At 53.9% G+C, this 24,391-nt stretch overlaps 10 protein-coding genes across 10 annotated transcripts; 6 read left to right on the top strand and 4 right to left on the bottom strand.

Moving 5' to 3' along the window:
• Positions 1–757: 757 nt before the first annotated feature.
• J7T55_003815 (kinesin heavy chain) lies at positions 758–3,045 on the bottom strand (the record flags this gene model as incomplete). Its single annotated transcript, XM_053143162.1, has 2 exons — positions 758–2,786; positions 2,870–3,045. The coding sequence occupies 2 exons, from the start codon at positions 3,043–3,045 to the stop codon at positions 758–760; spliced, it is 2,205 nt and encodes a 734-aa protein (XP_052994060.1).
• Positions 3,046–3,553: 508 nt separating this feature from the next.
• Positions 3,554–4,827, top strand: J7T55_003816 (uncharacterized protein; the record flags this gene model as incomplete). Its single annotated transcript, XM_053143164.1, has 3 exons — positions 3,554–3,713; positions 3,775–3,893; positions 3,955–4,827. 3 exons carry the CDS (start codon positions 3,554–3,556, stop codon positions 4,825–4,827), a joined length of 1,152 nt encoding a protein of 383 aa, XP_052994061.1.
• Positions 4,828–6,454: 1,627 nt separating this feature from the next.
• Positions 6,455–7,987, top strand: J7T55_003817 (riboflavin transporter mch5; the record flags this gene model as incomplete). The annotated part of the gene is made up of 2 exons (XM_053143165.1): positions 6,455–7,491; positions 7,558–7,987. The coding sequence occupies 2 exons, from the start codon at positions 6,455–6,457 to the stop codon at positions 7,985–7,987; spliced, it is 1,467 nt and encodes a 488-aa protein (XP_052994062.1).
• A 1,076-nt stretch (positions 7,988–9,063) lies between these two features.
• J7T55_003818 (uncharacterized protein) lies at positions 9,064–9,530 on the top strand (the record flags this gene model as incomplete). Its single annotated transcript, XM_053143166.1, has 2 exons — positions 9,064–9,431; positions 9,494–9,530. The coding sequence occupies 2 exons, from the start codon at positions 9,064–9,066 to the stop codon at positions 9,528–9,530; spliced, it is 405 nt and encodes a 134-aa protein (XP_052994063.1).
• A 1,172-nt stretch (positions 9,531–10,702) lies between these two features.
• On the top strand, positions 10,703–11,728 carry J7T55_003819 (lpha-ketoglutarate-dependentdichlorophenoxyacetate dioxygenase; the record flags this gene model as incomplete). Its single annotated transcript, XM_053143167.1, has 2 exons — positions 10,703–10,858; positions 10,913–11,728. The coding sequence occupies 2 exons, from the start codon at positions 10,703–10,705 to the stop codon at positions 11,726–11,728; spliced, it is 972 nt and encodes a 323-aa protein (XP_052994064.1).
• Positions 11,729–12,410: 682 nt separating this feature from the next.
• J7T55_003820 (uncharacterized protein) lies at positions 12,411–14,965 on the top strand (the record flags this gene model as incomplete). Its single annotated transcript, XM_053143168.1, has 6 exons — positions 12,411–12,484; positions 12,542–12,573; positions 12,623–12,966; positions 13,253–13,631; positions 13,693–14,203; positions 14,368–14,965. The coding sequence occupies 6 exons, from the start codon at positions 12,411–12,413 to the stop codon at positions 14,963–14,965; spliced, it is 1,938 nt and encodes a 645-aa protein (XP_052994065.1).
• A 235-nt stretch (positions 14,966–15,200) lies between these two features.
• J7T55_003821 (hydrophobic surface binding protein a) lies at positions 15,201–15,912 on the bottom strand (the record flags this gene model as incomplete). The annotated part of the gene is made up of 4 exons (XM_053143169.1): positions 15,201–15,289; positions 15,342–15,381; positions 15,446–15,508; positions 15,577–15,912. 4 exons carry the CDS (start codon positions 15,910–15,912, stop codon positions 15,201–15,203), a joined length of 528 nt encoding a protein of 175 aa, XP_052994066.1.
• A 1,633-nt stretch (positions 15,913–17,545) lies between these two features.
• On the bottom strand, positions 17,546–19,433 carry J7T55_003822 (major facilitator superfamily transporter; the record flags this gene model as incomplete). Its single annotated transcript, XM_053143170.1, has 5 exons — positions 17,546–17,748; positions 17,850–18,119; positions 18,182–18,408; positions 18,488–18,976; positions 19,144–19,433. The coding sequence occupies 5 exons, from the start codon at positions 19,431–19,433 to the stop codon at positions 17,546–17,548; spliced, it is 1,479 nt and encodes a 492-aa protein (XP_052994067.1).
• Positions 19,434–20,622: 1,189 nt separating this feature from the next.
• Positions 20,623–22,515, top strand: J7T55_003823 (uncharacterized protein; the record flags this gene model as incomplete). Its single annotated transcript, XM_053143171.1, has 3 exons — positions 20,623–21,265; positions 21,332–21,938; positions 22,041–22,515. 3 exons carry the CDS (start codon positions 20,623–20,625, stop codon positions 22,513–22,515), a joined length of 1,725 nt encoding a protein of 574 aa, XP_052994068.1.
• Positions 22,516–22,790: 275 nt separating this feature from the next.
• J7T55_003824 (conserved mitochondrial protein) lies at positions 22,791–23,715 on the bottom strand (the record flags this gene model as incomplete). Its single annotated transcript, XM_053143172.1, has 2 exons — positions 22,791–23,486; positions 23,557–23,715. The coding sequence occupies 2 exons, from the start codon at positions 23,713–23,715 to the stop codon at positions 22,791–22,793; spliced, it is 855 nt and encodes a 284-aa protein (XP_052994069.1).
• Between the last annotated feature and the right edge of the window lie 676 nt (positions 23,716–24,391).

Here is a 24,391-nt window from a genome sequence, read left to right on the forward strand (position 1 = left end):
ACTCGAACGAAGTTCCAGCCCGAAAGCACGAAGCGTAGTCAAGGGCCACCTATGAGGATAAGTCAAGACAGCCAGAAAATCATCAAACTCGCGAATTTTAGGAGTCCTTGGCCAGTGTGATACTTTGGCGCGGTACTTCCTGCGTTCCCTACTCTGGAACCAGAATTTCAATGAACTCTCCACTAAATGATGTCGTTTCGCGCCGGGCTGCAAATAGAAGGAACGGCACCGGCCGAGCTCGAGTGGTTTTGTGATAGTCCATGCGCCATGATGGACGATGACAATCTGTGTGCATAGCGTAAAGATTGTGCTTGCTTGCGTTTTGAGAGCAGGAAATACTGAGAAGTCGTTGTTCATAAAGCGGGAGTACGTTTGAAGTAGTTCATCGTGACATTGAACGATGAGCTGTTGTGGCGAAGGGGTTGTCAGTCTGATCTCGATGACAAACGAGCTCACTGTGTGCTAGCCTCGTATAAGCGATGAGGTTGCTAAACTGCGCAGACCGCGAGCAAGACCGAGCAACATTCATGGTATCACGCTGATTGGAACGGGGATCCTTGGTCTTTTCGATGGTACTTGAATTAACTTGCAATGCTCCTCTTTAAAAGCTTCCTTAACGCCTCGCCATGCATGAGAACAGGGACCGGCAAAAGCAACAACGTAACAAACACCTGCTATAAAGAACAACTCGTGAAAGCAATATGAACCACAGACAAACCTTTCTTACCCGTGCCAACGGGGCCAAAAAAAAACTTACTCAGCACACACTTTGGCCCAAGCCATCAAGGCCCTCCCACGCCTTCTCCACAACCTTCTCGCCCATGCCGAAGACTCCGCTCAGTTGAACCAGCGAGTCTACCCTGAAGTGGTCTGGGCGAGTACCACCATAGTCAATACCATTCATACGCGCGACCAGACTCTGTGCCTTCTTTGCCCCGAAGCCGCGGAGGCCCTTGATCAGGTTCACATCACGCGAGTTCACAATATCAAGGAGCTGGTGCGTGCGTGGGTCGTCTGCTGGGAGGCGAGCGAGGGGATCAACCTCGGGAGTGGATGAAGCCTTGGCTCTGGACTTGGGTTGCGATTTAATAGGAGCACTGCCCACGTAGCTCTCATCTGCATCAGCGCCTGCGTCGTCATCGACGTATGCAGGATCGTCGCCATCGTCCTCTGCTTCAGGCTGGCGGCTTGCAGCCCTCTTCTTGCTGTTGGGCGGCTTCTGTTGTTCCTGGGTCTGCTCGCTAGCGTCAACTTTTGCACGCTTTGCAGCAATCTTTGACTTCAACTTCTCAATTTTGCCAAGCAGCTTCGGTTGCGTTGGGAAAAATCGCAACGCTGACTCGTAACAGTTCAGTGCAGCCTCGTCTTCCCCGTTCTCTTTGAGTTTTCTTGCTTGAAGTAGGAGCCGCATCCCTTCTGATTTGCCACCAGCTCCTTCACCCTGAGTATCTTCAATTCGTCGCTCGAGAGCGTCGAGTCTCCGTTGCACAGCTTCGCTGATATCAGCCGAAGCCGGCTGAACAGGAGGAGGCGCACGCTCCTCCTGTTGCTGAGACTCCGCTGCTGCCCTGGAAGCTAAAACTTCTTGTACTTTGCGCTCAACCATTTCTTCGATTTGTGCGGCTGACATGGTCGGTTGAGGTCGAGCCAACGCAGACGGCCGTGTCATTTTTAACGGGCGGGCAGGCGCATCAACGGCGTCAGATTTGCGTTTGCTGGAGAGTGGGTTCCTCGGTTGAGAAGACAGTGTTGCTGCGACAGGACGAGCAAGTGAAGTCTTGCTATCGACAAAGACACTGAACGCTTTGACTGGCTTTTCCCTCTCCTTTTCCTTTTCTGCCTTCTCCTTGGCGACCGTCCCCGCATGTACGTTGTGCACATTTGTCAGTGGCCTCAGAGGCTGTCTTTGGATTCCTGTTCCGCTCAAAGTCATGGACCGCGGCGCCTGCTTGAAAACGATTTCGTTCTCGATCTCCCGGACCTCAATCCTCTTCGCACGTGAGCTGACGTTCAAGCTGCTTAGGGTATCAAGGTGATAGCTCCGGACCGGAGCGAGGTTCAGGACCATGACAGTGATTCCATTATTTTGGCCAAGGGACAGGATACGCGTCATCTTGGATTCACGGTAGGGAATTCGCTTGTCACCACGAGAGATGGCATCGACGCACTGAGAGAGGACGAAGAGGGACTTGTTGATAGCAGCAGATTCGACAAGACGCTCGCGGTTGTTTTCAGTGCGACGATTGTCTTCTGATCCTGCTAGATCGATCATAGACACGGTACTCTCGAGGACCTGGTCACCTGTCGTCTGGGTGACTTTGACGCGCAAGATGGCATGACTTCGACTGCTGTGGGCATTCAGCTTCGTGGCTGCCGTGATGCGGTTGTTGTTCGCCTCAATGTATAGCGTCTCAAAATCTTTCAGGTCCTCACATGACTGCTCTGACAGACCAACTACAATCGTCTTGCCATTGGCTTCACGCAGAGGCAGCCCGGAAGGTGTTCGCTTCTCTGGAGGCTGGAGGAGATCAAACACCTTGTCGTTGTAAATTTCGTAGTAAGACAGGGTAACGTCGACTATGGTCGCGCCGTTGGAGTCCTTGGTGATCTTTTTCCCTCGGCGGAAGACATTGCTGAGGAGCCGGGGGATGAGGCCTCTGTCAGCCAGCTTCAGCCCTCCTCGCATCGTATATGTCTTTCCCGTGCCAGTGACTCCGTACGCGAATATTGTAACATCGAGGCCTTGGAAAAGGGCTTTCAAGTGAGGTGAGACTGTTGTAGAGCTTCTGTCAGTGTCTGTGTTGGCGGTGCGCATGGGTCAAGATTCGACCTGCCTTCGGCAGTAAACAAGGCCTCCTGTGTCGCTAACTGATCGTAGACACCGCCGAAGGAGAAGTTGAAATCCTCAGACTCGTTCTTTGGGTTTGGTATTCTGACGATGTTTGCCTTCTTGCTGCCATCCTTGCTGTCTGCGCGGACGATTACATCCTTCTCGATCTCGCCGTCCAGCAACGGCCGTATCCTTGCGACAACCCTCACAGACATGTTGGTACCAGTGCAGACGATGGTAGGGCATAGAAAGAAGGATAAGATTACGGAGTGAGATCAATTGAAAGGAAATAAGTGCAATTGACGCCTGGTCATACGATTCAACGGTTCCTTTCCCCTTCTCCGTACTGCGCACAGGTCCTAGGGGCTGAGAAGCCTCAAGTTTGAATAGCACGGGACAGACCCCTGTCCTGTATTGTACATATTGTGGAAGGTTTTGGTTGTCGCAGTAACGGCCGTGGAGCTTACCCCTGCCACCGTTCGAAAAGTTACTGTGGGGTCGACAGTTTCCAGTGCACTGCGCCAATTGCCCTGCAGCTCCAGTCTCGGTTGCCTGGCCCGTGCGCTGCTGAAGCTCTTCCGTCATATCCCAGGCACGCCAGGTACCGGGCTGGTCCGAATTTTGACGATGCAGTGGAGTGAACTTGTACGCATCCCACTCCAGACACTCCTTCTCTAACACTGCTGCTTCCGAGCAGCCCACAGCCCTATAATGCGAGGTCAAATGCCCCTTGTGAGGGCAGCACGGCCTCTAGGCAGGGTGCGGCCCTCCTGGATTTGCCTGCAGTGCCGCGCAATTCAGATCAGCGCATCCCCATCGACCGAGTCTCCTCGCTTGGGAGGTGATGCATTCGGCGCAGCGGTCGAGGCAAGAGACCCAGCAGGTACTTATGGACGTCTGTCTCGACTGGACTGAACCAGGTCACTAACATGACTTACAACCAGATGCTCGGTTCGAAGTACTCGGCTCTCCCTACTCCCTCCTCTCCGTCACCCTTTCAGCCTCCCAGAAGCTCTACACGAGAAGAGGTACTCTCGTGACTGTAGCAGGCAAGGCGCAGAACGTGAGCAGAACTGTGAATCGCTAGGGAGCTATACACAACTGACCACACGCCATTTTAACAGACACAATCCACCCTCCGACTTCTCTCCCCCTTCCGCCATGCCCTCCTCGCCATGCCATTCCTCTACCAGCGGATATCGTCGACCTCTCCAGTGACAGCTCTTATCGCCACCAAGTCGCCGAACACCACATTCTCCATTCTCCACCTGGACGGCACCACCGACTGGCAGATTGCCCAGCGAAATGCCCTCCTCGCCTGGACAGGGCACACCTTGAGCATCACACCTCGAATCCAACGCGGGCTGGCACCAGCACACTGGGGAAATCACCATGTCACAGGCAGAGGCCTAGTCGCACTGGCTGCACCGGGCCAGATATACCAGGTAACGCTGGGCGAAGGCGAGGAGCTGGTGGTGCATCCCAGTCATGTAGTTGCATACAGCGTGGATAGGAATTTGCCGCTGCCCTTCCGATTTAAGAGCTCATCCTGGACCCTGCAGCTTCCATCTCTGCCGGAGAGCCTGGTGCCGAAAGGCTGGGCCAAGTTCTGGAAGGATACCAAAGAGACGGGTTTCTACAAGTTTCTGGCCAGGGTTCTGTTCAGCCTCAGGACAACAGCTAGGAGGTCTATCTTTGGAGACCGACTATTTCTACAGTTCAAGGGCCCTACGACTATACTGATGTCTAGCCGAGGCGTCAGAGTCAGTGACGTTCTGACGAGGGAGCAAGTTAATGAGATTGCAGACGCCGAGGCTGGCGTGGTGCCCAAAGCAGTGGAGGCAGCTGCTAAGCCGCAGAAGCAAGTGACTGGCTCCGAAGCGCCGACTGGACCTACGAGCGAGAAACCGTTGGCTGTACATGTGGCCACGGTGGGCAAAGACGGAAAGGTTCGCTTCGAGGACAGCAAGGATCTGAACGACTTTGTCAGATCGTGAGCGAGGTGTCCCATCGCGTGACCGTCCTCGACCAGGAGGCAGCCACACTTGCAGTAATTCATATGTATCAACACAGCATCTACGAATAAACAATGATGATCCAACGTTCACATGGCGGCACAGTCAGCCTCGCAGATCGTTAGTTGGGAATTGAGCAGCGTCTTCATTGGCCACTTGTCTGAAGACGGAATCGATTTCAGTAATCCTTCAAAAGTTCGCTAAACCCAGGAAAGCGCCTCGTATGTTAGACTCGCTGTCAAGCCCTCAGGATGAGGAGGTGGGGCCGGTACGAGAAGGATGAGAGCGCATGAGATTTTGTCAGCGCGGGTGACATGATGTGAACCCGGACCGAGTCACCGGCTTATTCGGCCCCGAAGACACGGAAATGTCCACCCAGTAATCGGTGTATTGTGCGCATGCTTACGGCGCACTCGCAGGTCCGAATCCACGCTCCGGGAGCCCAGCTCAATGGTACGCCGATCAAATACCACGGCGACTTTATCTGATCTTTAGATAACTTTGCTTGGCACCAGCTCGAATCTCCGAAGACCCTAACCGAGGACAGGTTCGTCCCGAGTCAGTGGGGGCCGACAACAAGGGCCAATGTGTAAGGGCGTGGCGCTTGGCTTCGCTACTCGCGTCCCACTTACCTCCGATCAAGACGGCGTTTTTGGCCCGATCTTCGTTCGGCGCTAGACTCGCTTCCGTCCAGCGATATCAATGCCATGATTTACTCAGGGAAAGTATGTGCGAACGATGAGCAGTGGCACTTCGCCAGGTGACCCTCCCTACTTGGGCCACCTGCCCAACATCACCACGCCACACATCATTTAGGATCACATTGATATTGGTATTGACATTGATATCGATATTGATGTTGATGTTGATCATGATACCTGTATAAACTCCCAAGCAGTGTATTCTTGTGGCTTGGATCTTGTGAGTACCCTGGCAACGCCAGACCCAGGCAAGCAACCAACCCACATTCCGTTGGTCTCGCAACGGCTCCACGCCCTTTATCTCCGGATTCCTTCACCCAAGCAGCTTCCTTGGTCGTAGACGCTAGCGCCAGCCTGCTGCTTACCGAGCTCAGTCATAGCTGGCCGCATAGTCTAGATCGGGATCGGCCTAATCTTTCGACCTTGAAAGGGCTGGCCCCCCAGACTCCCTTGGTGCCGCAGTCTGGGGTGTAGCGGCAGCCTTGTTGTCTCTCTGGAAACTCGGTCTTTTGCAGACAAGAATGCCGGTCGTAGCTCCGAACTTGGAGCTGAAGTACGGAGCAATTTCCATACACCCTTTCCATTATCAATTTTCTTTTTCAAGGTGATCCATTAAAAGCCTCCTTTCTCCTCCCTTGGAACATACAAGTGTCCACTGTGCAAAATTTGACCACTGATCTTGAAGACAAGACCACATCCACTCTTCGTTCTGTCCAATCGAGCCTTTGCTGCACGCATTTAAAAACTGAACTGCCAACCCACCCCTGAGGCTCAACTAATGCGCGAAAACAAGCTTAATTCAACTTCAAATTGCCACGCCCGCGCTCTTGGCCTTCGAAGCCAAGTCAGAAGCGTATAAGCGCACAAACACCAACCAGGAACTTCTCAACGCTTAGCCAAACTTCAAAATGCCTGACTCTGTCAGCGCGAAGTCAGACTCGTCGAGAGACCTCGACGACAAGCAACGAAAGGAAGATGCGACCCCCTACCAGTCAAAAAGGCCGTCCTTGGATCGCATCCAATCGAAGAACAGTCAAACAAATGCAAACACCTTTGGAGAACCAAGAAACGTCGCCGAGGCAGACATCATAGAGGGTGAGAGGGAGGCGGCTCAGGATGGCGAAAAGAAAGCCGCTGGTCCACCGCCTGGCTCAGGTTTCCACCCCAGCGACTTCCCCGACGGCGGGCTTCAGGCCTGGATGGTGGTCTTTGGTGGCTGGTGCGGCCTCTTTTGCACCTTCGGGTTCATCAACTGCATCGGCGTGTTCCAGGAGTACTACGTTCGCGGCCCACTTTCCGACTACTCGGCCAGTACCGTCTCGTGGATCACGTCAATGGAGGTCTGGGGCATGGTCTTCTTCGGACTGATCTTCGGGCGCGTCTTTGATGTTTACGGCCCGCGGTGGATGCTCATCATCGGCACGGTAATCTACATCTTCGCCTTGATGATGACGAGTCTCTGCTCCGAGTACTGGCAGTTCTTCCTCGCGCAGGGAGTGTGCGCCGGAATTTCCGCGTCGGCCGTGTTCAACGCCTGCATGACGAGTGTCTTCTCCTGGTTCTTTAAGAAGAGAGCCGCAGCGCTCGGCATCATGGTGAGCGGCAGCTCCGTCGGCGGCGTTGTTATGCCGATCATGATCCAGAAGCTTATCCCCAAGATCGGCTTCCCTTGGACGATGCGAGCAGTGGCTTTTGTCTACCTAGGGCTGCTCGCCATCAGCTGCGTGACCATCAAGACCAGGCTGCCTCCACAGCCGAAGCCACTGGTCGTCGCAGACTACCTCGCGGGTTTCAGGGAGCCAGCGTTCGCCCTGACCTTGGCCGGAAACTTCCTCTTCTTCTGGGGCATGTTCATCCCCTTCAATTATGTCATTTTGCAGGCACAAAAGGCTGGCATGGACCCGACTCTCGTTGAGTATCTCCTGCCTATCATCAACGCCGTCAGGTAAGAGAGATCCTCCCCAACCCTATTGAGCAAAATTATATTCCCTGTGCTAACGTGTCACAATAGCATATTCGGACGAATTGTTCCAGGGATTGTCGCAGACAAGGTGGGCCGCTATAACACGGTCGTATGTATAACAACGCTGTCGACGATTGTGACCCTTGCCGTCTGGATTCCTTCCAACAACTCGTCAGCCGCTCTCATCGTCTTCGCGATCCTCTTTGGTTTCGCCTCTGGTGGCGTCATCTCTATCAGCCCCTCCCTCATCGCACAAATCTCCGACATCCGCCAGATTGGTAACCGCAACGGCATTGCGTTCGTTGCTATGAGTTTCGGTGCTCTGACTGGCTCACCCATCGCCGGCGCCATTGTGTCTCGCCAGCACGGTGACTATCTGGGCCTGCAGCTATTCTGCGGCTTGGCTATGGGTTGTTCGGTATTTGTCTACATTGCTGCACGGTTTGTGCAGGTGGGATTCAAGATGACGAAGATCTGACGGAGACCTTCGGGCGTACATGTACGATAGATGTGATGTGGATGCACTTTCATGTTCAATGATACCAGGGGGACCTATGATGGCATTGCATTACGACACCATTGCATTGAATGGATAGAACACGGCTTCACCGGGGCGTATCTACATAGACCAGGGGCGGATACAAGATGGCACAATACAGCTCCAGAGCAACACATAATTACAACTCGACTTCAACCATGTTCATTGAGTGCTCTGCGATCGCAGAATTCCGAGGCGCCTGCATGCACATTGGCACATGAAATCATCACGAAGTCTTTGGCGCCGGTCTGCCGCACTTAGCTAATGCAGGTCTCTGCCTGGGCCTCCCAACCACACAAATGCCAACGTTTCCCAGCCATTTCTGCCGTGCCGCCGCGCCACGGGTCATGTGCGACCCGCAAAAAGGACTCCCTCACCGGGCGGTGCCATGGCGCCGCCTGTCTCACTCGCAGTGCATGCGTGTTGTGTGGGTGGGTGGGTGCGCGCACATGTTGCGGCCCACATTTTCCCACCTCGCAGAAGCATTCGGGCTGTGTCACAGCCTCCTCCTCCACTAATAAGCGCTCGCACTCTTCGCTCTGTGGTGCAGCCAGGCAGCGTGCTGATCTGTCTGCCTTGGTACAATGCTGTGCCGCATGCGCGCTGCGCACTTTTGCTTCGCATTCCGTCTTTTGTTTCAAGCTGCACCTAAGAATGATGAGCCTCTATATCCCCGCATGCTCGGGCTTGTATTTGGTGGGTAGGATGAAAATAGTTCGCTCTCGCACGTAGTAGCCAGCTGGCAGCCTAGTTCTGTTTCAATTTCGATCTGTCTTATGTGCTGTTTGCGGAACTCCCGTCGCTAGTTGACGTCCATGTTTCCCACGTATCGCAGCATTACACACAATTGCCACGAGGCTCACACGTAGGCATGACTTCACCGTCCTCTGCAGCAGGAGCCGAACCATGTTCTAACACTGGACCAGTCTAGACCCTGAAATCGCCTATTCTTTCACCCTAAGAAGGCGTACCGCTCAGAAGCAAATCGAGAAATCAATTCTGACTCTTCAAACAACATGGACCAAGCTCTGGTCAAAGATGTCGATGACCAGCCGCAGTCATCATGGTACCGGAAGCCTGATGGGCATCCTCGACTAGCAAATATCCAGGGCCAGCCACAAATTGATTCTGTCCTCACCGACGACGACGACGACCATGTCAGAGAAGCCGATGGAGAGGAACCACATTCGGCGTGGTATCGAAAACCACGGCCCGAGCGGCTGTCGAGTATAGGGCCGGATCTCGAGCTCGCCGAGCCGGCAGGTGAAAAGGAGCGGAAGATCTGTGGGGTCTCCAGGCCGACTTTTATTGTCATCTTGTTCTTCTTGATAGTCGTGGTGGCAGCTGCGATTGCTGGTGGTGTTGCCGGTTCGCAGGCTTGGAGGTGAGTTTAGCATCATGCGTGATGTTGCAAGTGAGCTTCGCATGCTGACGGGATCGATCTAGGGGGTCCACTTCAACATCACAGTCGGCGGCTTCGTAATTGAACCTAGCACAGGTGCAATAATTGGTTTAAGGGGGTGGCCGAAGTGCTGGGTGTCATCTTTCCCAAAGGCCGGAACAAGGACAGGCTGGATTCTGGTCCTGTTCCCTATATGAGCCTTCGAACGAAAGAGTAGAGGGAGACTGAATTGAGGAATATTGTATGGAGGTGCAAGGGGAAAATGGCTGCCGCATGGCTTGATGAATAGTCAAAAATCTTCGGGGGAAGCTGTTGTGGTCGATGGGAAGAGGCTGGATCAACGATCCGCATCAGGGAGCCTATCCACACGTATTAACAAGGTAGCGAAATGCGAACCCACCGTGCCTGAATCAATGCCTTCGTCTTATAGCTTATCATGTAAGTCATACTGCATTCGGTACCGTAGTATATCAAATACAGATCCAAAGCACCTTTGATGATTTCCGACACTTCGCACAACTTCAGTCGTGTGTGGTCGTTGGTCAAACTCCTTCCACTCTTCCAGACTCTATCAATGAGGAGGAGGCCATGATGGCAAGGCATGGAATTCAGTTTCCAGACAGTAACGTACAAATATTTCTGCACTCTAGACTGGCTAAGGTGCTGTTGGTTGCAATATGCTAGAACTGGCTCTGGCTAGTCTCTACCAAGGTATAAAAGCGGTGGAGGCATCGGCTACGGACGGCTATGTATCGGCTACGGGCGGTGACTGTTTCTACACATCGGTTACCGACGATGACCGTTGTTATGAACTTTTCTGATGAATTTGAATTACCCGAACTGGGCAGTCCTGATTCAGACGGCGATTAGTCGTCGCGAAATCAAGATTGGAATTTTTGAAAACAATTCCGCTCGCATTATCTTTAGTTGAGCCAACAATGAAGCCATCATATGGATATTCTCACTTCAATGCCATTGTAGATCAACCCTGGAACGTCATCTTCGGCAACGGACTCGAGCCTACAATCCAGGCAGGACGACTTCGGAACGCAGTGACGAAACAAGATGGCAAAGATTCGGCTAAGGATTGGAGTTTGACGGATGCGCCTACTCTGACCCAGCAACGAACAAGCATTTAAATGCCCTTTCTCCAATTGCTATGAGGTAGAGTTCACTGCCATCTTCTCCAACTCTTTGGGCATCATAACTTTCGAGCAACATTTGAATTCAGACAAGTCAAGCCAACTCTCACCATGTCAGCCACCACGAAAACTGTTACCTTGGTCACCACCACAGCTCCCCAGATCAAGCAGTTGAAGCCTTGTTTCGGCGTTGTGGTTGAAGGTTTCGACTTTGCGGAAGATGTCACCGAGGAGAGCTATCACTTGGTAGAGGAATTAGTGAAGAAGGTAAACCTACTAGCCATTACTCTATGACCTTCTTAACTGACGGATTGACTACAGTACGGTGTAGTTGTTATTCGAAAGAGCAACCTGACCGACGGGACCCACATCAAGCTGGCTCGCAGTTTTGGTGAGCTGGACGATGTCAAGCCCTATAACAAGGCAGGTAGGAAGAACCGCCTCAAATATGATGAGCTATTCGACGTTGGCAATATAGAGGTTGATGGATCTATCGTGGACCCGAAGAGCCCCCGTGGCCAAGCCAACAGGGGCAACAGTCTATTTCACGTCGACTCCAGCTTCAATCCTCGTCGGGCTGGCCTTTCTCTCCTGCTCTCTCATGAGCTGCCTCCCCCGGGTACTGGTGGCAGCACAGAATTCTGCGACACCAGAGCAGCGTGGGACGACCTTGACCAGGAGACCAAGAAGGATCTCCTCGATAATGACTACATCGGGTGTCATTCCGTTATGCACTCCAGAAAGCTGGCCGCTCCGAACCACTTCGCAAACATTGAACCCACGGATTACCCTATGGGCCGTCATAGGATAGCACAGAAGCATGAGAGGTCGGGTCGTATGAACTTGTACCTTGCCATGCATATCCATCATATCGAGGGTCTTGAATCTGAGGCATCCAAGCAACTCTTCGACAAGCTCTTTACACATGCTACGCAAGACAAGTACCGCCTTATGGTTGAATGGGAAAATGTTGGAGACCTTGTCGTCTGGGACAACACTTGCACAATGCATAGGGCAGTAGGCGGTGAATTTGCCTTCAAATACAAGAGGGACATGAGACGTGCTACTGTCCACGATGACAGCAGCCAGGCGTGGGGCCTAAATGAACACGTAGACACTCGACAAGGCCTTCCTTGAGCGATTTACGTCTTCGCGTTCATGTTGTGTTAGCAAGAAATGTATTATAACTTAGGAAATTCAAGAATGCGTGGAATATCGAGCCAGATCACTCTAATTCTCGCGCACAAACTGAGACCAGCAATAACGGTCGAAGTGGACAGACGAGTGGTGAGGTTGAGGATGGAATCAGAACACCATCCATCCTCCTAGTTGCAAAGAACGAACCACTTAGTTACAGGTCGGCTTAATCGACCATTTCAAGTACTTCTTGGTTCTGTAACTTTATGAATGCTCCGACCGAACTTGCTGTCATCGGTTGGAATGACAAGCTATTTCATTGCCACCTCTGTATAAGTTTGTTTCTGAAACAAGCTTGCGAAGACAATAAAAGACCCCAAGAACTCGAAGTGAAGGTCATTTAGTCTATAGCACTATTTGATCACCTTGTAGGAATAATGCCTTCTCCCAAGATAATCTGTGCATTTTGCTTCCAGATCTTGGAAAAATGTCACTCTATTTGGTTCTCCGCAATGCAACCCTGGACCCCACATCTCCCAGATACTTATCGGATGCGGGAAATGTGAAGTCAGACCGCATGGCCGACCGTTGCCGAGTGAAGTTTCTACAAGAAACAATTGATATTCTCCTTCCGAACCTCCCCAATTCCCGATGCTTGGTACTAAAACCCTCTACCGACGGCATGACAATCGGAACCGGTAAACGTTCTTATCGGGCATGCTTAAGGTGCCGACGGCGCAAAGCCAAGTGCAATCTGTAAGGAATCCTGCCTCGATGCATCGTGAAGCTGTTTGGCTCATGTGTCCCTCGCAGTGATGGTGTAGGCGAGCCAAAGAAGCCTCCCTGTGTGTCGTGTCACAACTCGGGCAGCCAGTGTGTGCTGGTTGAGTCTAGACGAGGAAACAACTTTCGGTCAAATCGAGCAGGCCAAGGAGCAACGCATTCCTCAGAACGTTCCATCAGCACCCAAGGCAAAGCTCGCCGCGCTTTCGCCGCGCCCTCAATATCAGAACATGACGACGCTATCCCATCTACCGATGATTCGCAGATGGACAACGACAAATATGAAGAGCGGACAACAGACGATAGCTTACGCATGGAACTTAGAAACCCTGCAGATGCTCTGCAATTCCTGGCACGCTCGAGCGACGCCTCATCAAATCGGCCTTCAAGTCATGGCCGGCATCAGCGTGGGCGTGGTTCTCCTGCAAACACTACCACAAATCCCTCCATACCTGGTCCGTCTTCGTCCATCGACAGTGTACTTGCCATGAGCGACGGTGATCATGACCAGCATCACGGCAGACCGCCCACAACGGCACTCGATGATTATGATTTAGTTCAGAGAGGACTGCTGCATCCGAGTGTTTTGCCAGAGTTGCTCCTCACGTCAGCCTTCCGAGCCCATTGAATAGGTCAAGAATTCGACTGATAATAAAGAGTAGGTTTGCCCGAAACTACCATCCTTACTGCCCCATTGTTCCCTCTTACATGCTGGGGCCGTCGGGTGTGGAAAAGTTACAGCGATCCGATTACTTCTTACTCACGGTCATTCTCACCATCGCTTCAAGAGACTCACCAAATCACTCTCTTACACACCGGTACTGCTGGGATCACACTCAACGCCTCTTGCTTGAAGTACTTCTGGCACAATCCTGGGCCCAGACCCCGCGGACCGTAGAAGGCCTGCTGCTCTTATCCGAGTGGTTGCCCCACATTCAGACCAAGCAGCCGGCTTCAGAGACGCCGAAAAATCTGTTTAGCGAAGATAGAACGGCTTGGTCTCTAGTAGGTCTTGCGATACGACAAGGTTACCTTCTCTGCTTGGACCGAGCCGCCTTTAGACACGCTGGAGATAGTGAGTCGAAGGAACGAGAGGAGCGCAAGAGGCTCATTTGGGTCCGTGAGTACACATCGTAACGCAGAATTGTCATGAAAAGGAAAGTTGCTAATTGCTTCTCCAGACGTGTTTCTGGTGGACCGACAAATTTCTGCCCGCTTAGGGCAATCATTTTGGTCTCGTGGCCCCTCTTTATCCGCGCAATTCACAGCCGAAGACTTTCCTAGCCTCAAGCCTGTTCCAGGCATCAGGGATGAAGATTACGCATCCATCCTGCAGGCCAACATTGAACTCACCCAGATCTTGCACAATGCTCACGCGATACTCTACTCGTCGACAGAAATGACTCTGACCATGGTATATGACGGCGACTACGCTCGTTATCTGGACGACTTTCTTCGGTCAACTAACAGCTGGCATGCGAAATGGAACGTCGTTCAAGCATCCCACAAAATCAAAAGCACACTGCTTTTGACGTACGAGTACATCTGTCTATACATAAACGCTTTCTCATTCCAAGCTGTTCTTACGCGAACGGCGGCTCCTCGGCCGTCATTGCCAAAACGGCAAAGGACTTGCAAACGACCTCTAGCGGAATTGTTCTCAGGCGGAGTCATGTCTTCTCCCGATGGCCGGTATGTGTTTGACGCCATCAGTGCAGCGAAGAACCTTTTGGGTCTGGTGAATAGTCTCGATCCACAGCGAGTAATATGTTACTTGCCATCACGTTATTATCTGTAAGTTCCACCAGTAAGTCCAGTCTTGTTCGAAGATTGATGCCACTAAAATCAGCTGCTAGATATGGAGTGTACGCAACAGTCTTCCTCTACAAGGCCCAATGCGCCGGAGCCTTTCAAAACGACGTTCAGCGCCAAGAAGTCGCCGATTTAGTACTTCGGTTCATCGCCGTAATGAAAGAAGCTCCATCTATCGAAACACACATATGTCATGGTTACAGCCGGATGTTAAGACAACTCTGGCAAGGGCGACCCAATGCCCACCACGCCTCCTCACGAAACACCCACCCACAATCCAACACTGATACGTCCAGGTATGAGCAGGGAGGGTCTGAAAATGTTGCGGAATCGACTGGCTTACCGCTGGGGTTGTCGCCAGTACCACCCCGAGCTGACCAAGATGGTCCGGTGTTGAGCTGGGATGGCCTTGGGAACATGAATTCGGACTTCATGTTTGGAAACCTGGGGCAGGAAAACGATATAGCAGCTTTTCCGACGATCGAAGCATATCCTTTTGGGACATTCTGGCCTGGGATCACAGATTTTGGGCAGCAGGGAGAGATTCAGAAAAATTCATGGGAACAACAGGATCCTGCGGCCGATGGGGTTCATGGAATGAGATTCGGGCAAACTGGAATGGAATTTCCAGGGACGGTTTAGTTCACGACTTCGTTCACATCCGTAGTTGGTGGTATCACATTTGAGGTTTCAACAGTTCGCAATTTGTACATGAACACCATATAGGCAGTCTCAACCAGTGAGCTTTTCAGTGAAAACCCCCCTCCCTATTTCCACTTCTCAACGAACTTCCCAACTTCGTCGAGATTCTCCCTGTGATCGACATACACCAGAAACATAAGAAAAGGAGCTCAATAAGATAAACAAAAAAATCCGTTTAGCATCCATATGCAGATATCGTGCTCGCGAAGCCAGAGGCGACGGTAGCCTGCAAGGCATCAACCTGGCTAGTGTAGGCAGAATCGACTACGGAGTATCAGCACTGCACACTCGCGCCCCATGTGGGTGGAGTACTTACTGGTGCCTTCAAGGGCCGTGAAGAATGCATCCGAGTCCGTCTAAACCACATCAGTATCTCCCTATCCACGGAAGACGGAACAATGCTCCGAGGATAACACTTACAGACAGCGTTGACAAAGCCGAGCAGACCGAGCTCGTGTATCCGGACGAGGCAACAACCGATTCCTACCAAGAGCCAACATGTCAGTTGCTTAAATAACATCACCATTTCAGCTCAACAGGCCAGAACGCACCTTGGCCGTAGCATCGCTCAGAGTGTCGGAGATCTGGGTAGTCAGGCTCGACACGGACGCGTAGATGGTAGCCGAGTCGGAGGCGGCCAGCGCGCCGGTGGAAGTGATCTCTGAGGTTGCGGTGGTGGTGGCGGAGGCCAGGGTGTTGTAGCTGGTGAGCAGCGAGAGGGCCTGAAGGAGCGAGCCGGTGAAGGCGTTGATGGCCGTGTTGAAGGAGGTCAGGTCCGAGCTGATGGTGGCGATGTCGGTCTCGATCTCTGCCGCCGTGCGCTTGTCGATGGGGCTGGCGACGGCGAGGCCGAAGAGGCTGGTGATGAGGATCTTGGAGAATTGCATGTTTATTGTTTTCCCTGGATTAATGTGCTTATGTTGAATCGTTTTCGATGTGACGAGAGATAAGTTCTTCCGCTCCTCTTCTCCCATGCTCCAGATATGCAGACATCCTCTCGAATTTATAGATATCTCTCATACTCACCAGACTCTGGAAGCGGCGCCCGCGGATTTCCAGATGGCAGTGCGTCGTAAAGGCATTGCAGCTATCACGACCAACGCACGGTCGAGTAATTGAGGCATGTGCACTTCGTGCCGGCCTGTGACCTTGACATTGGCTTTGGTGCGGGCTTGACGATGCCACCTGTCTATCCTGTTCTGGAAGTGCCTCCGGAGGGCGGGGTCAGAGTTCGGAGTTCTTGGATACCACCTGTATAATTCATGACCTGTCTGGAGAAAGACTCAAGCGGGTACCACGGAGCCGATGAGAAGGTAACTTCCACCGCCCCAGTCCTTTATTCATATTGGTGCTACTTTGAGTTGCGCGTCCAGGATGGCGGTGACACCCAATGAGACGAGGCGGACGGCATTCTGGTGATGGTGGCATTTTCATCGCATACTAAGTTGCAGCCTCTGCTCCTTCCCGAACGGGCTCCGAGGTTATCATGGACTAGGTGCTCGGGACTTGAGTGGGGTCAACAAACTCAATCGCTTACTGAAGAGCAGCATACCACGTGCCCAGATGTAAGGTCGCAGTTGTCCGCAGTCAATCGAGTATCATTGATAGCGAAGAGATAGACTCGGCCAAGTCTGTCTCTCGCTGGCAATCTTTCGCCTTGAATTGCTAGGCGAGCCATCAATTCACAATTCATTTGCAGAGTCATCCAAAAGACACATTATCCAATCACTCAAGCATACGCCCGAAAGTGTCCGCGGACAGCCTTGGGCGACCAAATACCTGCTTGTCAGCAGTGGTGCCCCGCTTCGACGTTACAGCCGCGCGAGATCTCATGCAGGGCGGGACTGCTACCTCCTGCATACCAGTCAGCGTGCCAATGTGTAGTGGTCCCCGTGCTTGCAGAAACATGGCCCATTTGCTGGGTCATGATGGACTCCGCGGAGGAGCTGCGACGGGAAGTGGGAACATCTCGGGATGTTGAGGTCTTGTTTAGAAGGGGACAATTATCGTGAACCAAGTCGTTGAAGCCGGCTTTGCTTTGCTTGTGAGGCCCGGCTGGTGGCTTGGCACTTTTGTGTTTGAAAGCTACCAGATATATTGACTTGAGAATCTTGGCAGGTTGTATTCAATAATCTGCTTAGGTGCGTAGTGTAGTAAGTGGATGGGCCAGTAATGGTCCGGGCTGCTTTAGAGACTCATGCTGGCTTCGAGCTAAACGATTTAAAAAGCAACTAGGCATAGCAGACTGAACGTGAAGTTGTGTCCGTCCTTGAGGATGCAGATTTGCCTGTTGTTATGCAGGAGGCATCCTTACTAGATCCCTATGATACTTCACCACTGCTCGGAGTATATTTCATGAACGCCCTTCCCAGAAGACAGTTCAGTCAACAGATGCAGTCACTCAGAATATGTATTATGCGAGATCCAATTATTAGCCAAGATCTCTTCTAAAAAGGCCAGGGGTACGGAGTATATTCTCCCAATAGCCCGCCTCAAATTGTCAAAATCACGCGCACGCTTTCACAGTATCATCACAAATCGCGGGTCCCTATCATCGCCGCTCCCCTCAAACTCGGCATACTTGCCGTCCCGCTTGTCCTTGTTCACCTTTTTGCAGTACAGCACGTTCGCTAGCACAGCCACCCAGGCGTAGCAGAGTAGTCCTAGGATGACTGTGTGGCCCTTGTGGTACAGCGGCCCTTCAGAGCTAGGGTAGTTGAATGCTAGATGAAAATGTTAACACGAGAGGCCAGACATAAAAATACGGAAATGCGCATTGAAGGACGAAATAGTTCAGGAAAGGATGCAAGGGGCAGGGACTCACTAGCGACGAAACCCCCGGCGTTGGCGATGGCGAGCTGCAGTGCGGACGTTGTGGCCCGCTTGTAGTGGCCGGCGGAGTTGTTTGAGTTCCAGACCAGCACGCATGGCACGCTAGAGTACATGCCTATGGCCATGAGGCAGGTCATGCCGAACCGGACCTGGGCTGAGCTGACGTTGGCGATGACGGCGTAACCCACGATGGCGATGGGGAGGGTGAAGAGCATGATGGTGCCGCGCAGCTTGAGGCGGTCGGAGAGGAAAGCGACGAAGACTGTGCATCAGGGACGCGTCAGTATGTATCGCAAAGGATTGTTGAGGCGAATTACTGCTAACCTGTGACTGGGGTGGCGACGGCGTAGGGAATGACCGACCACAGCTGGGTCTGGTTGGCATTGGAGGTGATGTGCATGTCGTTGATAATTGTTGGTAGAAATAGGGCGAAGGAATAGAGCCCGGAGAGAATGGCGAAGTAGGCGGTGGCAGTCAGCCAGAGTTGTATGTTCAGAACGCCTCGCTTGACCTCGGACCACCGGAACTTCTCTTCTCTCTCGTGGTTGACGCTGCAATCCCAGATTAGCAAAGAATATTCCAGAGGTGAAAATGCAATTGCAGGATATATGACCAGTGAAAATGGCTTACTTGAACCTCTCCCCTGCAGTAGTCTCCCCAGACAGCCTCTTGGCAGCGAATTCCCGCTCCTCAGGAGTGAGGAAAGACGCAGTCTGCAGGTTGCTAGCGAGGAAGAAGTACGCGATGACACCACAGACGACGGTCAGCAGCCCCTCGATGATGAATATCCACCTCCAGCCTTCCAAACCACCTCGGGGTCCAATGGCAGAAAGTCCTCGGGCGAGCAGCCCGCCAAAGGCACCCGACAGCGACGCGGCGGTGTAGAAGATGCCAATTCGCAAGGCCATCTCGCCGCGCGTGTATAGACCGGAGAGATACAGCACCATGCCGGGGAGCAGGCCACCTTCTGTCATGCCCAAGATGGCGCGAACGGCGACGAAGGAGCCATAGTTACGGACGAAGCCTAGGCACATGGTCACTATACCCCAGGCGCAGGCCAGGGCGGCCAGCCAGACGCGGGGGGTGAGACGCTTCAGAATCAGGTTGGAGGGGAGCTCGCTGTGGGATGGCACGTGGTTAGCTACTTGATTGGGAATATACAGTTGAGAAAACAGTGTTGTATCGAGGCCGATCTGAACTAAGTTTGTTCTGACATAGGGTTGCACGGCAGTGTACGAATATGGTTGGTAGGTGGTATAGATGTGCCGTGCCAATCACTGACTGACCTCGCAACATAAGTCGCATAGAATACAGCCAGCCCCTGGTTGTACTGCAGGTTAGAGATATTCAGGTCCTCCTCGAGGCCGATGATCTTTGCGTTGCCAACATTTGTCCTGTCGAGAAAGGAGCACAGGAACAGCAGGGCTAGGATAGGCAGGACGCGTGTGTCTGTCTTGAAGAGGATGTTTCTTGTCATGTGGGCATTGTGTTCGTGGTGTAGGTGTGAGTCCTCGATGACGGCATCTGAGGGCTTGTCGACGTCGTTGTCGACGTCTGCCAGGGAGGAGGGCTTCATCTTTGTGCTCTAGTAACAACGGGCAGATTTGAGTATCTGAACAAGAAGAACAAATTGGTTTGGAGATAGATATTGGGGCTTAAAAGTTTTCCGCAGAGACAGCGCGGGCCAAAATATAGATAGCAAGACAGACGGATGCTACGTAAACAAAACCAAACACAAGAAACATGGGACGGACGCGGTGTGAAGGGAGAGAGTCACCAGTAGCCGAGTCAACTGCCCAGATGGAGTCAAGTGAATGAAAGGGCAGCGTAAGCGGAATCGGCAGCGTTGAGCGTTGAGGGCCAAGACCTGCTGGCATCCACAGTTGGCGTGGCCTTTCCCCAGACCCCACGGAAGCTTGTCAGCATCAAGCTCATTTTCTTCCCCAGGAGACCCATCTCAGCGACTGGAGCGAGCCCACTTCCCCGCAATCCACCACTGCTGACCCCCGCAGCAGTTCTCTGTCCAATGACTTGTTTGATTCAGAGTGTCTATGAGTAATCCTCCTCCTCCTGAGGGGTTCTTGGCTCTCCACATCCTGACCTAGGCCGTTCTGGGGACTGGGTCTGATCCAGTGCCGGGGAATTGGGAATTGGGGATTGGGGATTGGGGGATTAGGGATTGGAGGCTGGTGAAGAAGTGACTCGACTCGCTTATTATACGGGCAGAGAGCAAGAGGCTGAGACAGAGGCGGAGGCAGAGACATGTCAATCAGTCCTTATCTAGAATATACCAAGATACCCTCGGAAGAGACATGAGGAAAGGGATAGACTTGCTTCTCATCTGTCACAGTAAAGCATGCTTCCGGCATTGCGACTGCGATGTTGACCATCGCTCTCTTCTCTCCTTGTTCTCTCATCGTTTGGTCTTGGCCCCAAGGGTGGCGCTTACGTACCGGCACTAATAGGAAAAGTGAAGAGTGGACCCTGATTACGGCCCTGGCCCTGAGCGGTACTTGTTCTGACCCCCGACCCCGTTGACGTCAAGATAACGCCGAGCTTCGGCGGGCATTGATGAACGGTCTCGACGGGCTGTTCCGGCGTCATGAACATGGAGAACCCGAGCACTGCCCGAAGCATACAGCCAGCACCTTGTCCGCGGCCACCAGGGTCGAGTTGTGCATTTATTTGTTGATATATTGTCTTGTCTAGATTTTGCTTCATTTAGTACCAATTGGATCCAGCCATCACCAGCAACAGCAAGAAACATGGCTGCTACAACCCGCCAGCTGCGGCGCTCGATGCCCACCCTCGTCGCCTCTACGCGATCACCACAAGCAGCAGCAGTAAAGACGGTGCCATTATGTCTCGGCCGCTATAGCTGTCTGAGAACTAATGCCACAACCGCTCTCGCCTCCACAACAGTAGCAGCATCCTCCTGTCGCCTGTTCTCTTCCTCTACAGCCCGCCGCTCAGCCGGGCTCAGCTCCCATGAGAGTGAGAGCACGGCGCCAACGCCCAACCGCGGCGCGTCCAAGCTGTTCCCTGACGCCGACGCGGCCGTGGCAGACATCAAGTCAGGCTCCACCATCCTGTCCTCGGGCTTCGGCCTCTGCGGCGTGGCAGAGACTCTTATCACCGCCCTGCACCGCCGCGGCAAAGACAGCCTGCACTCGCTGACGGCCGTGTCCAACAACGCCGGCGTCGAGGGCAAGGGCGGACTATCGGTTCTGACCAAGGAGGGCCAGGTCAACCGCCTGGTCCTCAGCTACCTGGGCAGCAACAAGGTCCTGGAGAAGAAGTACCTGACCGGCGACATCGCCATCGAGCTGTGCCCACAGGGCACCCTGGCTGAGAGGATCCGGAGCGCGGGTGCTGGCATCCCGGCCTTCTTCACTGCCACCGGTGCTCGTAAGTAGACGATCCTCATCCTCGCTGATCGCGCATTGATCTGACACGTATATCCCCAAAAATTAGACTCCCTCCTCCAGGACGGCAAGATCCCCGTGCGCCTCTCCCCGTCAGGCAAGGTGCTGGAGAACGGGCGGCCGCGCGAGACGCGCATCTTCAACGGCAAGACGTACCTGATGGAGACGGCGCTCCCGGGCGACGTGGCGATCCTGCGCGCGTGGAAGGCCGACAAGGCGGGCAACTGCGTCTTCCGCTACACGACCAAGGCCTTCGGGCCCATCATGGCCAAGGCCGCGACCCTGACCATCGTCGAGGCCGAGCACATCGTCGAGATCGGCGAGATCGACCCCAACGACGTCGACCTGCCGGGTATCTTTGTCGACCGCATCGTCCCCGCCACGGCCGAGAAGCAGATCGATATCCTCAAGCTGCGCGAGGAGGAGTCCGGTAGCGGCGATGGTGCCAAGGCCGCTGTGAGCCCTGCACAAGAGAAGCGGAACCGCATTGCGCGGCGCGCGGCCAAGGAGCTCAAGGATGGTTTCTACGTTAACCTGGGAGTGGGCCTGCCGACGCTGGCGCCCAGCTTCGTGCCTGAGGGTCGCAAGGTGTGGCTGCAGAGCGAGAACGGCATTCTGGGCATGGGGCCGTACCCGACTAAGGATGAGGTCGATCCGTGAGTCCGACCATTCCTCCCTCTTACCTGCCCCCTTCCCCATCTATTCCATACATCATCTGTGGAACTTCCATGATGCTAACAGCAGTGTCACCCATCCAGCGACATCATCAACGCCGGCAAGGAAACAGTAACCCTCCTCCCGGGCGCAGCGACCTTCGACTCGTCCGAGTCCTTCACCATGATCCGCGGCGGGCACGTGGACGTGTCGATCCTGGGGGCGCTGCAGGTGTCCGCGTCGGGCGACCTGGCCAACTTCATGATCCCGGGCAAGGTGTTCAAGGGCATGGGCGGCGCGATGGACCTGGTGTCGAACCCGGACCAGACCAAGATCGTCGTCACCACCGAGCACGTCGCCAAGGACGGCGCCTCCAAGGTCGTCCAGCTGTGCACGCTGCCGCTGACGGGCGCCCGCGTCGTCAGCACCATCATCACGGATCTCTGCGTCTTCCAGGTCGACCGCGAGGCGGGCACCCTGACGCTTACTGAGATCGCGCCTGGCGTGGAGGTCGAGGAGGTCAAGGCAAAGACGGATGCTAAGTTTGTTGTGGCTGATGACCTCCAGGTTATGGAGTAGGTGTAATATTGGGAGTGGTTGTTTGCGAGGGCTTTCTTGTAGATGATGCATTTTGATTTTGGACATAATTTTTCATCTCTTCCTGGGCATTTCAGTCTGGAGCCGGCGCAAGTAGTGTGGATTACCGAGAGCACATAGAACGAATTGCAGTCAATATCCCAGAATAATAGGACAACTTCAATCGAGTTCTTGCCAAGTCGCAGATGCATATGTATTCTCAACATGAGATCAACGTTATCTGCAAGCGTTCTATCACCTCCACCATCAAAACACTTCTACAACTTGGAGGCAAAATTGTTCCCAATAGCCTCGACAATCCCATCCACGCTCCGCAGCACCCACTCACCGCCCTCATCCGAAGCAAGCCACTCGATCCCCTCCTTCTCAGCCTCACTCTCGGCCTCGCGCGCATGGATCCCCTGATCAACCGCCTTGCGCAGCCCAAACACATGCGACAGCACCTGGGGGCCCACGCCCGTCTGCGCGCGCAGGCACGCGATGGCCACGAGGCTGGTCAGCACCCGCCCCACGGTCGCGAGCCCGCCGCGCTCGGCGCCCTCGGGGTTCGACAGCAGCGGCGCGTAGTGGCTGCCGAGGATGTGCACGGGCAGGTCCGGGTGGGACTCGGCCAGCCGGGCGATGAGCTTGCCGTCGAAGGGGTCGTACACGCTGCGCCAGAGCCCCAGCCCCGTCTCGTTGCGGCGCGCGAGGTTCTCCGGGGTGATGGTGCGTGAGGAGCGCGTCTCGAGCCCGGCTTGGACGTCTTTGGGGAGCGAGGCGCGGAAGGCGCCCAGGCTGTTTATCGAGCGCGGGATGCCGTTGAAGGAGATGCACTTGAGCCCGACCTCGCGGATTAGTTCGGCTGAGGGGACCGGGTCGAGGGGACGGTAGGTCTTTGCGGCTGGGTTGGACGCTGTGGCTTGGAGCGCTGCGAGGGAGTCGGGGGAGTTGAGGGTGAAGGTTGCTGCTGACTGGATTGGGAGTTCAGCATGTTGCATTTAGCAGGGGGACAAGAGGATGGTGAAGTAGGTGTCGACATACAGATAAGGCTATCCATGGCCTTGGGCCCAGGTTCTTGGATTGTGCCTCGCTGGCTATGCGCTCGTAGATCTTGGCGATGCCGATCGGGGCCTTTGCCGGCCCAGGGCGGGAGAAGGGCGCATTGATGAGCTCCTTGAGGGCTGGTGAGAGCTTCGACATGGTGGACGTATGGTGTGCGTGTGCGCGCGTGTGTCGTGTGGGTTGCTCTCTGACGGTGGTGTATATGTCTCGGCAGATGCTGTGTGAGCCCCTCCAGACGAGAATACTCTTCAATTGGGCCAGACCTCTACTCTCAAATGAGCTCGGCTTCTTGCGAGTAGCCTACTTGACCATATAAGTGATGTGCGTGTGTGTCTGTGGGATCGCAATAAGCAGGACAATTGAAGGCAGCCAAGAAAGAGCCGAGAATGGCACGAGTTCTGGCAGCCGGTTGCATCATCATCTCGTCTCGTTCTCGTCCCCTTCGCGGCCGTTGGACCGGAACGTGGGGAGGGCGTGGGGCTGAACACACCCAGCTGCTGCAGCTATTGGGGCTTGGACTTGCACATGCAAAGAAAGGCGACTGGGAACGGGAAGCGCGGCGGGTAGAAAAACAGCCGTCCGGAAAAGCCGCGGAGCTGTGCTGGGGGCTGAGGTCGCGCTGGGCGGAAACACGGCCGAGATTGTGTCGTGCCGGGGCTCGGGCGAGTCGGACAAGCCTGCTGCACTCTTGTCACTTGTAGGAACCGACTGGCGACTAGGGTCATGGGCTGTAATGAAGAGTTAGAGAGCCGGAAACATAGATAGACTAGATAGCAGTTGAAATGAGAGGAGCAATGTTGACTTTTGGTCGAGA

Source organism: Diaporthe amygdali, assembly GCF_026229845.1.
Source record: "Diaporthe amygdali strain CAA958 chromosome Unknown NODE_13_length_1014660_cov_65_381101, whole genome shotgun sequence".
Classification (NCBI taxonomy): domain Eukaryota; kingdom Fungi; phylum Ascomycota; class Sordariomycetes; order Diaporthales; family Diaporthaceae; genus Diaporthe; species Diaporthe amygdali.